Below are 12,601 nucleotides of genomic sequence, written 5' to 3' on the forward strand. Positions count from 1 at the left end.
ACGAAGTTGTACAACAAAGTCGTGTCTAATTTCGAAGCAGTAGAAATACGAGAACAGCTTGGCGGACATCTTGCAGACTATGTAGACTGTCCAAACAAACATTTGGGCAAGACATTTCTACACCCACAGGTACAATCTAGAGGCTGCACACGTATAGAAGTTTCTTTGTATGCTTGCAACGACGAATTGCGAGATACAGAAACAGCAGACTATTTGGTAGAAGATGCTCTACGGATAGTTTCTCCAGCAAACAACCATTTGTTTTTAGTACAATATTTTGCTATATTTTGCTATATTTTTGCTATATTTTGCTACAAGCATTTGCTTGCTTTTCCTAGGTACAGGATTCTTGGTGCGTGGAATTTCTATGTATAGGATTCCTATTGGAGACAAGAAATCGTAGAATATGTATACGATGCCGCGAAAGAAAAATCTTTCCGAAGAAGAGTTGGAAGAAATTCGTGCCCTTCGTGGGAGCATCTCCGTGGAGGATGCGAAAAGAAAATATGGTATTGGAGTTGGGAGGTTGTATAGAATATGGAAAAACTCGGAGAACCCTGTAGAAAGCACGACACAGGTGGAACCATACAACCCTATAGAGCGTGTGTCTCGCGAAGATATATTGGGAGATATATATAGAGTATTGTTGGATATACGAAACAATATTGCGAAGGAGAAAGAAGAATTGGAGTCCTTGGGGATGGATGTGGAGGATATAGAAGAAGAAGTAGAGTCCTTGGAAAAGAATGTAGAGAAAGCGTAATGGTTTGCCAAATACACAAATATAGCGGGATATATTCCCCTTCCAAATGTTGTACTATGGAAGCTACGGAGAAAAAAGGAAGCTCCAATTGTTCCACCGCAGGACCCTCCCACAAAACAGGATGCTTTTCGAATGCTATAGATTTTCCATTTGGATATTTGCGATATATAGTATAGAATAGAAGAAAATTGTATATAGAATACAAGAAAGGCAATCCTCCACGTTTTCCTTTCGAGGAATTCCATACAGCAGAAGTAGAATATTGGAAGAATAGGCCCTTGGAATTTTCTTCTGTAGATAGAGAGAAACTACGAGATCTAGCCTCCAAAAGACCAGTAGACCATCCAGCATGTATTTTGGGGCACTACAATGTAGATAAAAAGGATTGCAAACTAGTTTTACGTTGTTTGCCTGGTGGTACAATTTGTTGGTAGAGAGAAAGTTGTATATATATAGATATTTGTAGGTTGTTTTTTTTTTCTGTGTATCTATTTGTATGTTGTTGCTGCTATAGGACTAGCTGTTTCCTCTAGAGGTCCAATCTGTTCTATTTCTTTTTCCAGGAAATAGCCGTATACTGGGATTTCTGCATCTGTAGTAGGTTCTCCATCTTCTCCAACTGGCAATAGGAATAGCAATGTGCTTGTGTTTCCTCTGTACGTTGTAGTGGCATATTTTCCGCAAATGTACTCTCCTGGAGGCATGTATAGAGCTTCTGGTGCTTTTTCTACAGAAATAGGATTCCAGGAGATTGTTTCCCCACCAGAATAGAATTATTTTGCAGGTTGTACGCATATATACAACCCTACTTGTTCGCTATCGTCTTTCTCTGGGTTGTTTTCTGCTGTATTCCCATTTTCTTCTACACGCCAAATGTCTCTTGGAATCCAACAAGTTTCTCTTTCGAATTTGTCTACACGGCTTTCTACAAAGTCGTGGCATTTGTCTAGCACTTTTGCAAGTTGTTTGTTCGACCAAAATACAACAACTTCTCCTCCTTCTTTGGGCACAACTACAACTCTGTAGCAGGAGTAATTTTTGTTTTGTCTTCGATATCCTAGGATAGTCCAAACAGTTTTTTCTTCTGCTATTTCTGCTATTTTCTTTGTTTTTGGAATTCGTAGTATATCTTCTACCAAGGTTCGTGTATTGTCCGAAATTTGTGTATATTCTTGCTTTTGGTGCAATAGGGAAGATAGAAGATCTAGTTCTTTTTGTTTTTGTTCTCTACAAGCTTCTTTTTGCTTTTGTTTTTCTTCTAGATAGTCCCATGCTTGTCTTTTCCATTCTTCTGTATGTAGACATTCTTTTATGTCTTGTAGATATTTTCCTCTATCTTTCGTAGACATGGTGTATACTTGTCTTCCTTTTGCAATTTCTGGTACTTCTTGCAGATTGTATTTGGACACATCTGCACCTATAGCATGGCATTTTGCTGTTCTCCATTCCCACTCTACTTTTTCTGTAGGTGGCAATAGAACGCTTGGAGACACAGCGTTTTTGTGTAGTTGTGTTGGCTTTTTGCTTGAGCACAAGATAGTTTTTGTATCTTTTGTTTTTGTATAGCAGCATAGAGGACCTAGCTCTACACCTTCTTCGTTTGCGGATAGAATTTCTACCTGGAATATTGGACAGTTTCGGAAACCAAAATCTCCTGTAGCCCATCGTATAGCTCTATTCCATTTTCTGTCGTCTTCTACAGACATTGTTGTTGGACAAATTCGTACTCCAGCTTTTCTTCCAGTCGTTGTATGCGCGTACCAAGCTACAAATATAGTTCCATGTGGGCGATCTGCAAGCACAAAGCAACGATCTAGGCGACTAGCAAGATTTTCCCATTGTTTTGCGGGTGGTTGTACTACAAACAAATGGCTGTTTGCTGGAGAAACTATCTGTAGAGCATCTTCTACCAAATAGTCTGCTGTTTCTGTATCTCGCAATTCGTCGTTGCAAGCATACAAAGAAACTTCTATACGTGTGCAGCCTCTAGATTGTACCTGTGGGTGTAGAAATGTCTTGCCCAAATGTTTGTTTGGACAGTCTACATAGTCTGCAAGATGTCCGCCAAGCTGTTCTCGTATTTCTACTGCTTCGAAATTAGACACGACTTTGTTGTACAACTTCGTTCTTGTTGTATAGCCACTGTAGGTGTGTACCCATGTACAAACGTGTTTTCCAACGCTATCCGTATTTGCAAGAATAGTTGGAGTATTTTCGTGCATAGCTGCTGCGAGGTCGGCTTGTTCTCGGAAACCATGTTCTTTGCAGAGATATTCGACAAGGGCTTCTCTATCTAGTGTACCCGAAAAGTCCCTCGTGTAGTCTATAGAATACAAACCATAGCCGTGTGCTAGTAGTTGTCTTTTCGAAATCTGGCAAAGCAGTGTGCAATTCGACTATAGGTATTTCGGAAACATCTATCTTTGCTACAAACAAACCATGTACCTCTTCTTCTGGATATAGTTCTTTCCGCTTCTTTTTCGCTTTCTGCTCTGTATCTTGCTCTATTCTTGCAATTGCACTCCGTATGGCACTATTTTTGGTTTCGGTATGCGCAGAAATAGTATGCAAAATTGTTGTATGGATATGTCCTCTTTTTTCGCCATCTGGAGTTTCTCCCATACTTGTTCGTACTGCTGTAGAGATTCTCGATACAATATATTGTGCAGAACTATCTTCTCCTGTTGTACATAGCAATTTTCTCCTTCTGTATACACATTCTTTGCGATGTAGATAGCCAAACGCGTACAAATCGTCTACAAATGTTGGTAGGCCTTCTAGCGGTTGTAGATTTGTCCTACCAAGATTTCCTGCCAAATAGTCGACATTGGCGATATCTGGTACTAGATTGCTCTGGTACGCATTTTCTAGCAATAGGTTGGGTGCTACAGATTTTGCGGCTCATAGGCCCATACTTTGGTATGTTGTCTCCATTGTTTTTTGCTCCATTGTTGCTCTATATACTTTGGGCTACCAAATGTCTATATGGAAATTCTTCGCTACTTGTTCTAGCTAGCATTGGGGTTGTGGTCCCTTTTTCGCTATACACTGCTGCCTATTTTGTAGATACTTGGGGATATGGTTTTTAGACTCGTTGGAGAAAAAAGTAGCCGAAAATAAGGTAGCCCTAACCAAAAATGCGCTCTAGTAATTGATCAAAATAATGAAGAATATTTTTATTACCACTTAGACGCATCTGAAGCAATGATTGGCCCCAGGTATTGGTGAGCTAGAGCCAATTTAACTTAATCTCATGACTATCATTGAATCGCATAGTCATTTTAGCATTTTAGTCATCTGTAGTAGCAGTATTGGTAAATAAATCCAGCTCCAGTGGAGTTGCGGCAGAACCATCATTACCTATGCTACTCCAGTTCATGTCAAGCAGTATTCCGGAGGTCCAGGTATCTCCATGTGTACAAAAGAACGTGCGCCTTCTACGAAGATTGGAAGGGCGTCATGCGACCAAACTTTTTATGGTAGACACGTGAAGAAGACAAATTGACACAAATCGGGGACAAAAATGATGCCCCATTCAATTCCCTTTTGACTTGGACAATATGTTCCCATTTTTTTTATTCAGTTGAATTGACTTGCCTTTAAGTGCTTTCGACAAGAACACCTTTCATCATCAATACTTGATAGTTGTTCATAAACACCTGCTTATGATATAATCGGAATCGTAAAATCAACTCTACTTTAGCAAGGACTTCTTATGCTTATTGAAAGGGTTTTGTCGTTGTTATTTACATTCGTTTTAAATAATAAAGTAGCTGAGCAGCAGCTGCAACATATGATTGACATTTGTTTCATGTTTGTTGTCACTAAAGACATACACATCTGATATCACAGACTGGAGAGTGTCGGTCAGTTGTCCAATTCCACTTCACATCCTGGCCTGACCACGGTGTTCCGGACACTCTCGCTCTCGTCAACTACATCTGGCTGGTCAGAGAGACAGTTGCAGAGACAGATGGACCTCTGCTTGTCCACTGCAGGTACGGTTATCTTGAGTTACATTGTCACTCGGATCACTGCTCGAACACTCTAGGGAGGACAGACAGTCTTCACACTTCATAAGTTGGAAATGTAACGGATACTATTTCTAAGTCGTGTGTACGTACACATATGCCTCATTAGTCTGGATCATTATTCTGGAAAACACGCAAGTAAACATCACCCATACAACACCGGTAAATGACATGCTGATAGGATCATTCATACATACATACATACATACATACATACATACATACATACATACATACATACATACGTACATATTCGTGGGGCCCATGCAGGAAGCAAAGGTGCTGTAAGTCCCCATGGTCCCTGGTGTGGTGATCTCCCTTTAGTTACTGACGATCTCTAGCCCATTTTTATATTGTGTTGTTCCTTATTACTTAATGCTTTTAAATGTTCCGCAACTAGTTTTAAACCTTTCTGTGATATTCTAGTTCTCATACTGTCCTTCGATGACAGATTTTTATAAAGTTTAAATATATGTATATTTCATGTATAACTTCTCGTCACGATATGGCTGAAATATTGCCGATGTGACGTAAAGCATTAACTCACTCACTCACTCACTCACATATTCGTGGACTCGGTGATGAGATTGGTTAAAATATATATTCAAATTTACAAACAAAATCAGAGACGGTATAGGCTGTACAATAACACATTTGCATACCAAAAACTCTTCCAGCGCGGGTATTGGACGTACAGGCACATACATCGCTGTGGACTCCCTGCTTGACCAAGCTCGGGGGGAAGGGGTGGTGGATGTTCTGGGGTACGTGTCCGTCATGAGGGGACAGAGGAAGAACATGATACAAACTCCGGTAGGTGTATTTATCAGTTATAATTGTCATGACAGAGAAAAAATTGTGGTGATAATAAACCCCTGATTTCTTGTACCTCCTGCTTTATATACTGATGGAAAGATTTAAAAATTGGAATTTAATCTATGAAACGTAAATATGTGTTCTTCTTTTGTATTAATATTATGGAGTCATGAGTCGACGTACTTATTACGATGCTGTTCAACGAAAGCAAGAAGAAACTCTTTCATTTATGTGGTCTTTCCCAATCACAGGCACAGTACGAGTGTGTCTTCCTCAGTCTGGTGGAGATGACGAAATATGGCTGCACCAGCATGGACGTCTCCAACTACACTAACAGCTACAGCTGCAGTGGCATGGACACCACCATGGACGGCAAGACTTTCAGACAAATGTCAGAGGTAGTCAGCGTTGAAACATTAAACATGATGTTTGTAACCTTATCAATATCATTTTAATCGTAATTGCCCCCTTTTAAAATTCAAAAGGAAAGAAGCTTCAGAAAGGAGTGAATATTTAAATCTTGTAAGCTTGTGTAGACCCCAGTTAAAAATAGAACTGTTTACTAAATCCCTGTGGTCAATATGTGCCTCATATTTAGCCGTGATGAAGTAATCGTATTACACAAAGGGGATTACAACTACGTATATTCATAAATAAAATGGTATCCGCGTTTCCAATCTATATCAGTGACTCTCCAACTGCACATTTGCATAATAAAGGCAAGTTGTAGTGTACATGTACATATATCTATTTTCACAGATACTGGAATCAGAGGCGCGAGAAGGTCAGAACACACGTGTTGTCAAATGCCAACATTCAATCTTATAAAATCAGCATTCTATGAAAGCAGCTCCAAGGACTCGTTAAACGCTTCTAAAGGTCATCTGGCACTACCTTCAAATGTTATTGTTCCGTTATTGTGCAAACTGCCATTTCTCAATAATCTCAAGCTTTTTCATGTTAAAATGCCTTTCCCTAATTGAGTGTGTTTAGATTGAAACACTATTTGAATTATATCACGGCGAATCAGCTTAATGTAGGAGGGATGGTCGAAGCGATTTTAGACGTGTCCTGCTTTGTGTCCGGTGCTAATCTTAGATAAGTTTCGATGGAAATCCGTAGAGCGTATTGCAGAACAGTTTCATCAACAGATGAAAAGAATTACTTACCTGGAATCAAGTCTGATCGTCCAATTCATTTGTTAGTCGACAGTATCTGCTGTTGACAGTTCACGTACATATAACACGATGAGTGAGTGAGGGAGTGAGTGAGCATGTATTTAGACCGCTTTTAGAAATATTCCAGCAATATCACGGCGGCGGACACCAGAAATGTGCTTCACAATTTTTGCCCATGAGGGAAATCGAACCCAGGCCTTCTGCCTGACGAGCGAACGCTTTAACCACTAGGCTAGCCCACCGCCCCATTATGCGATGAACACATGTAAACAAATCGTTGTATTTATTGGTGACAAGAGTATCTGGGCCATTCCCTAGACAGAGAACTATATGAGGAGACTATACAATTCTTGTATTCTTACTGTATGTGTTTAAACATTCTGCAGATGCTCCGACCCGACACAGAATGTGGGTGGACGGTAACCCTGACTTCATTGTCCGTGTAGGACCGGTAGGTGAACAATATGCGACAGCAATATCTCAAAATGTTTTGATTGATATTCACCCAAACATCGTTTTATTAAACATGTTGTAAATAACTGACATTTGTAAAGTTGCACGACAAAACTGAATGCACATTTCACTTCAAAGAAAGAAAATCTGATCAAATGACTCTTCTCATCTGTATTAAAGACCAACACATGGAAATAACACGCACAGTAAAGCTGTTAGGGTAGAACGAGAATATTTGTCGCATGTATTTCTGTCCATCGCATCCGTTAACATCCCTCTTTCTAGTCACTGACGTGTCTAAGGGGGTACCTGCAAGCCACTGCTCCGCCGCCGGGATTGGTAAAGTTGTTATGGAAACTGGTAGAAGAGAACGATGTCCACAACATCATCGTCGTCACTCCAGATGTATGTAAATTGTAGAATTTGAATTTTTTTAAGAAGGATGTTCTTTAAACTTGTACATCAATTTCTAGATTGAACGAGCGTGAACTCCACAGCAGTAAGAAGTCATTCATTCTGGATTTGATGTTTACTTAAAGTCGGTTTTGATGACAAGCGTTGTGTGTATCTTGGCTGACGTTATCGTGGATCTATAACCAGCACCATGTGGGAATGAAGATAACTTTATTTGTTTGAACATTCATTCCGTTAGTATACATGTCGATGTTACTATAACTGTTGGGAGGTTACTGAAATTGGGAAGGTTTTCTGTTTAAGATGGGGCTTGTGCAAGCAGAGGGCAGGTCAAAGACGCACGGGGAGATTACTGTGACAACAACGAGTCAAACCAGCCTGTCGACAGACCTCACCATGAACAACTTGCAGCTAGCTACAAAAGTAATATTCCATCAGCTTACAGTATTAGTACACGAGTCTACTGACAGATTTTCTTGCCTAACCACAAGCATCAAATAAGTAAATGAGCTATATTAAGTATATACATCGGTTAACTGAATACTGTGTTTGGTCACTGTCGATTGGCGAGTATTGCTTTCATTCATCATCATTAGACCACTGATAACATGATTTCAGTATATATGGACACCTTTACCGCTTTACCGCTTTACCGCTTTACCGCTTTACCGCTTTCTTATGAGGGAAATGTTGAACGATATCACACGTTGTTGAACGTGAATAGCACGGCCGATGTATATTGCAAGGAAGTGCACTCCGTTCTGTCAAAGGAAATTTATAACATTTACAATTTATATCTGTTGTTTCATTAGTTGAGAAAGGGTGACCTTCCTTAACATTGCTCGGAGACCAACACTGCCGTGCAGCAATCAAAAATACTTTGCCCTGTGTGATTAAGCCAATGGATTCAATGGTGAGAAATATGTTTAACCAATCAGCGAGAGTGTAACACGTGGCTTGTTGCTGCTCATAATCGTCTGTGACCTTCCGTGACAACTTATTCAACTATTGTTGAATTTGAAATATTGTTTTGTTTTTTAGTAATAGAACAATTATTGACCAAGTTTCAGTCAATATCGTGCTTTATGGGCCGTAAGTGGAAACTGATATTGGAATTTCTTGGGTCCATAAAACGTGGTATTGCCCTCATAAGTGCTAAATAGTTGGTATGTATTTGTCTAACGTGTTACACAGGCAGGCAGACCACGGCAAGTGAAGATGGTCGACGTTAATGCAAACTTAACTATGGAAGTTATGACATCGCACTTGTTGAACCACGCTCAACTGCAAGAAACATCAACTCAACCCCACCCTGTTGTTATTGTTCACAGGTGAGACTGACCGTAGACACATCATTTTTTCTGTTACATATACAGTTCCTTAATTGTGAAACACTATGACTGGAAATTGTACTTAAAATTTATCTATTCAATTGCAGTGAAAATGACCAAAAGCTTGCTGTCTCATTCTGCATTATGGGTAATATTCTGTCCGGTATTCGTGAGGACACTCGTGTTGACGTCATCGGTCACATGAGGACATTCCTCAGATGTTGCCCTGACCTGCAGTTCACCCAGGTAGAGACACTGGAGTCTTCATTTGACCGATATGTTCTATTTACGAAATATAATATGTCACGTGTAATCCAACACGGGGCCCAGCTTTGATATAAAGCACAACAGACGTATTTTACGATTCTACCAAAGCATTTATTTTCCTATAATTGATTTTATGAGATTTTTCATTGTTATTACTCTTACATATCCACAAACAGGGCCGTGCATCTGATTCAAAACCATTTAACAGCCGGTTAACGTTGGTTATCCGTTATATTAATCAAATAACAAGTATTTCGTGGGTAACGTGACCTTGCCCTTACTTGAGAAGTGCAGTCAGAACCACTGCAAAAGATTTTCATTCTGTCTATTGACATTGAAGTGAAAGTTAATGGGAATTCCCAAAATATGACAATAATGAAGGACATGTATACCCGCAAATGGAGCGTAGCACGCCTTGGAAAGTGCCAGGAACATTGAGTTGATAACAGATGTGACACAGAAGATTGGGTCGTAGATGGCAGATAGATGATCCCTGTTGACTAGAGCCATGAATGTCACTAAAGTTATTTAAAAGTTGCTGTACTTGTAAACTTCTTGGAATATGAACGCCACGAACGAATATACTTCCTAATGCTTTAATGTTGAGCATAGTGGTTTTTGCATCCTCTTGATAACTCATGCGTGTAGTTTGTGTGACATTATCCGTTGTGTAATACAAGATGGCCGTAACCTTTGATGATGCTTCGAACCATGGTAGAATGTGGTGTTATCTATGGCCATACATTTCATCAATAATCTAATATAAATCAGTTCAACTGAAGAAATTCATAAGATGTCTGATGAAACCACTTTCAATAACCAGAATTTGGTTTTGCTTTTCCAGAGTGATGTGCAGATGTTTCATGACTTCGCCCAGCAGTGTATTCTGAGAACGGACCCGGCAAATACCTATGCCAACACCTGAACTTTACACCACACTGTCTCAATGGACCACATAACAACAGCACACATGGTCCTAACTAATGACCAAACAGTGCGCTAACACCGATGCCGATTTACGAACGTTCTATTAGTCTAAATATGCGTATATAGCTTCCGACTCACAGACAGTAGGATTATGTGATATATATATATATAGTATTATTATAACAATTATTACTGCAGTGACAGTGCCTTGAAAGGAATCAAAGGAATGGATTGCCAGTGATGTCACGGAGACTAGTATATACAGACTCTACAAGAAATCGATGCTCTGTACATGTATGATAACATTTGTTTTCGCATTTTGACTGGCAGCATATTTAATATGAGTTGAGAATAATGGACTTCTTATTTAGACAGAAACTCATCTACCTATGCAAAACCATTAACCTATGTGTATTACTGCTAATTGTCTATATTGTTTCTTAAGTTGTGTATTATTTGTATGTGTCATTATCATAATGCATTCTTACAATGTTACCATGCAACAAATGTTTGATTTCTTATTTGTCTTGTTTAACTGCAAACTATACCACCTCTTATCACATGAAGCTGTTATCACTTAATCAAATCTCACGGACACAATAGGGAGACGAGTAGTCTTAGGCATGAACATCCTGTTTTTTTACGACACGGCGCTCAGTGACTAAAGGTCAAACGGCAAGAGCTGACGCTTCAGTGACAAAATGATGTGTGTTGCAATTCCCAATTTTGACTTGTATCACATATTCCATAATTATTTGTGTGAACTCTTAGCTTGGCTTTACATGTGTATGTGACCAGTGCCACTTTTGAAACACCTGGTTTCATCACGATTTGATTGTGATTCATAAACACATGCCTATGATACAACTTAAAAACTTAGTTTAAAACGAACTCTGTCCATAAATAATACGACTCCAAAGCATGGTATCTAATGAAAGAATATCACCTTTTAAGAATCCATATACAATTTAATGGAATCCATAATTTTATATAGATGCGTACTTCTTTCACAGGATTTCACATAATTTCGTACTAGTTCCACTGAATTGCACATACAACCGTACTAGTTCCACGGAATTGCACATACAACCGTAATAGTTCCACTGAATTGCACACACAACCGTACTTGTTCCACTGAATTGCACATACAACCGTACCGGTTCCACTGAATTGCACATACAACCGTACTCGTTCTAGAGAATTGCACATACAACCGTACCAGTTCCACTGAATTGCATATATATTCGTATTAGTCCTACCGAATTGCACATAGATTCGTACCAGTTCCACAGAAGTGCACATTCATTCGTACTACTTCCACAGAGTTGCACATACAAACGTACTTGTAGCTACACACTTTGTCAATATAAAGTCATGAACAGTATGCTGTAAAGGAGTACCAACAAGACCATCATCTAAATTTGAACAAAATATTTTGTCGCAGGCTATTATAAATGTTATAAAGTAACTGTTCATCAACATTGATGTATATAAGTGCACATTTTGACGCCGACATCATTATACTGTCTCGATTGGTTATCAACATTTTTAACAAAGTTGCATTAGGTAAAATAAAACGCCCTGCAAATGTATATATGTATCATACATGTATATAATGTATGCACATCGTATTTGTACGTTATTTATGCACATCGCTAATGTACGTCTATACGTCATATAAGCACAACATCAATGACATACTTCATGGATGCGCATAGTGGATGTACGTATAGATGTGGGCATAAGCAGCACCTCCCCCACCCCAACCACCCACCCCCCATCCCCATCCCTCCGAACCCCTTAGCTCAAGCCTGTAAACTTACCAGATGTTTTGTTTAGGTGAAGTTTGCCTCTCCTTCCCGATTACCAGTAAGATATCCGATATACGAAAGATTGCAATATTCCGGAGGAAGATGTGTAAAGGTTTGTTTTAGCTGGTTAATCTTTAAGCTGGTTAATGTTAAGATGTCAAAATGAGTCTGTGCTGATATTGAAACCAAAATATGATTTAAATATCATCACTATCAAATCGTTCTATTTTCTTTGATAAATTCTGTTTTTGTGTGCTTTGCCAAAAAAGATTGTTTGATTTGTAAATGTGACGTATAGTTCACTGGATATATATATATATATATATATATATATATATATATATATATATATATATATCAGAAATGTCATTTACTACCAGTGTGTCTATTTGCCACTCTTCGCTTTTTGCAATAAAAAAATAATTTATGCAATTTGGTCGTAATATTTTATTATGGAGTTTAGGCATGAATGACCTTGGCACTGCCAAGCATTGCTATGTTGTTATTTACTGACCAATTTATAATGACCAATAAATTACATCCGAGTATTCCACCAGTCACGTTCCTACATGAACATGGATCAGTTCTCACGAGTGCGTTTGCGCGATCC

The 12,601-nt window shown here is 39.0% G+C and overlaps 1 protein-coding gene across 1 annotated transcript in view; it reads left to right on the top strand.

Moving 5' to 3' along the window:
• Positions 1-12,304, top strand: part of LOC124127458 (receptor-type tyrosine-protein phosphatase epsilon-like) — a 33,940-nt gene extending 21,636 nt beyond the window's left edge. The window contains exons 16-25 of the mRNA XM_046490853.2: positions 4,616-4,761; positions 5,472-5,607; positions 5,862-6,008; positions 6,370-6,394; positions 7,175-7,239; positions 7,527-7,646; positions 7,959-8,078; positions 8,850-8,986; positions 9,094-9,232; positions 10,098-12,304. Coding sequence (XP_046346809.2) covers positions 4,616-4,761; positions 5,472-5,607; positions 5,862-6,008; positions 6,370-6,394; positions 7,175-7,239; positions 7,527-7,646; positions 7,959-8,078; positions 8,850-8,986; positions 9,094-9,232; positions 10,098-10,178 — 1,116 coding nt within the window. The 3' untranslated portion in view covers positions 10,179-12,304. The remainder of the gene's footprint in view (positions 1-4,615; positions 4,762-5,471; positions 5,608-5,861; positions 6,009-6,369; positions 6,395-7,174; positions 7,240-7,526; positions 7,647-7,958; positions 8,079-8,849; positions 8,987-9,093; positions 9,233-10,097) is intronic.
• Positions 12,305-12,601: the final 297 nt, after the last annotated feature.

Source organism: Haliotis rufescens, unplaced genomic scaffold (assembly GCF_023055435.1).
Source record: "Haliotis rufescens isolate VD_foot unplaced genomic scaffold, xgHalRufe1.0.p SCAF_2, whole genome shotgun sequence".
NCBI classification, from domain to species: domain Eukaryota; kingdom Metazoa; phylum Mollusca; class Gastropoda; order Lepetellida; family Haliotidae; genus Haliotis; species Haliotis rufescens.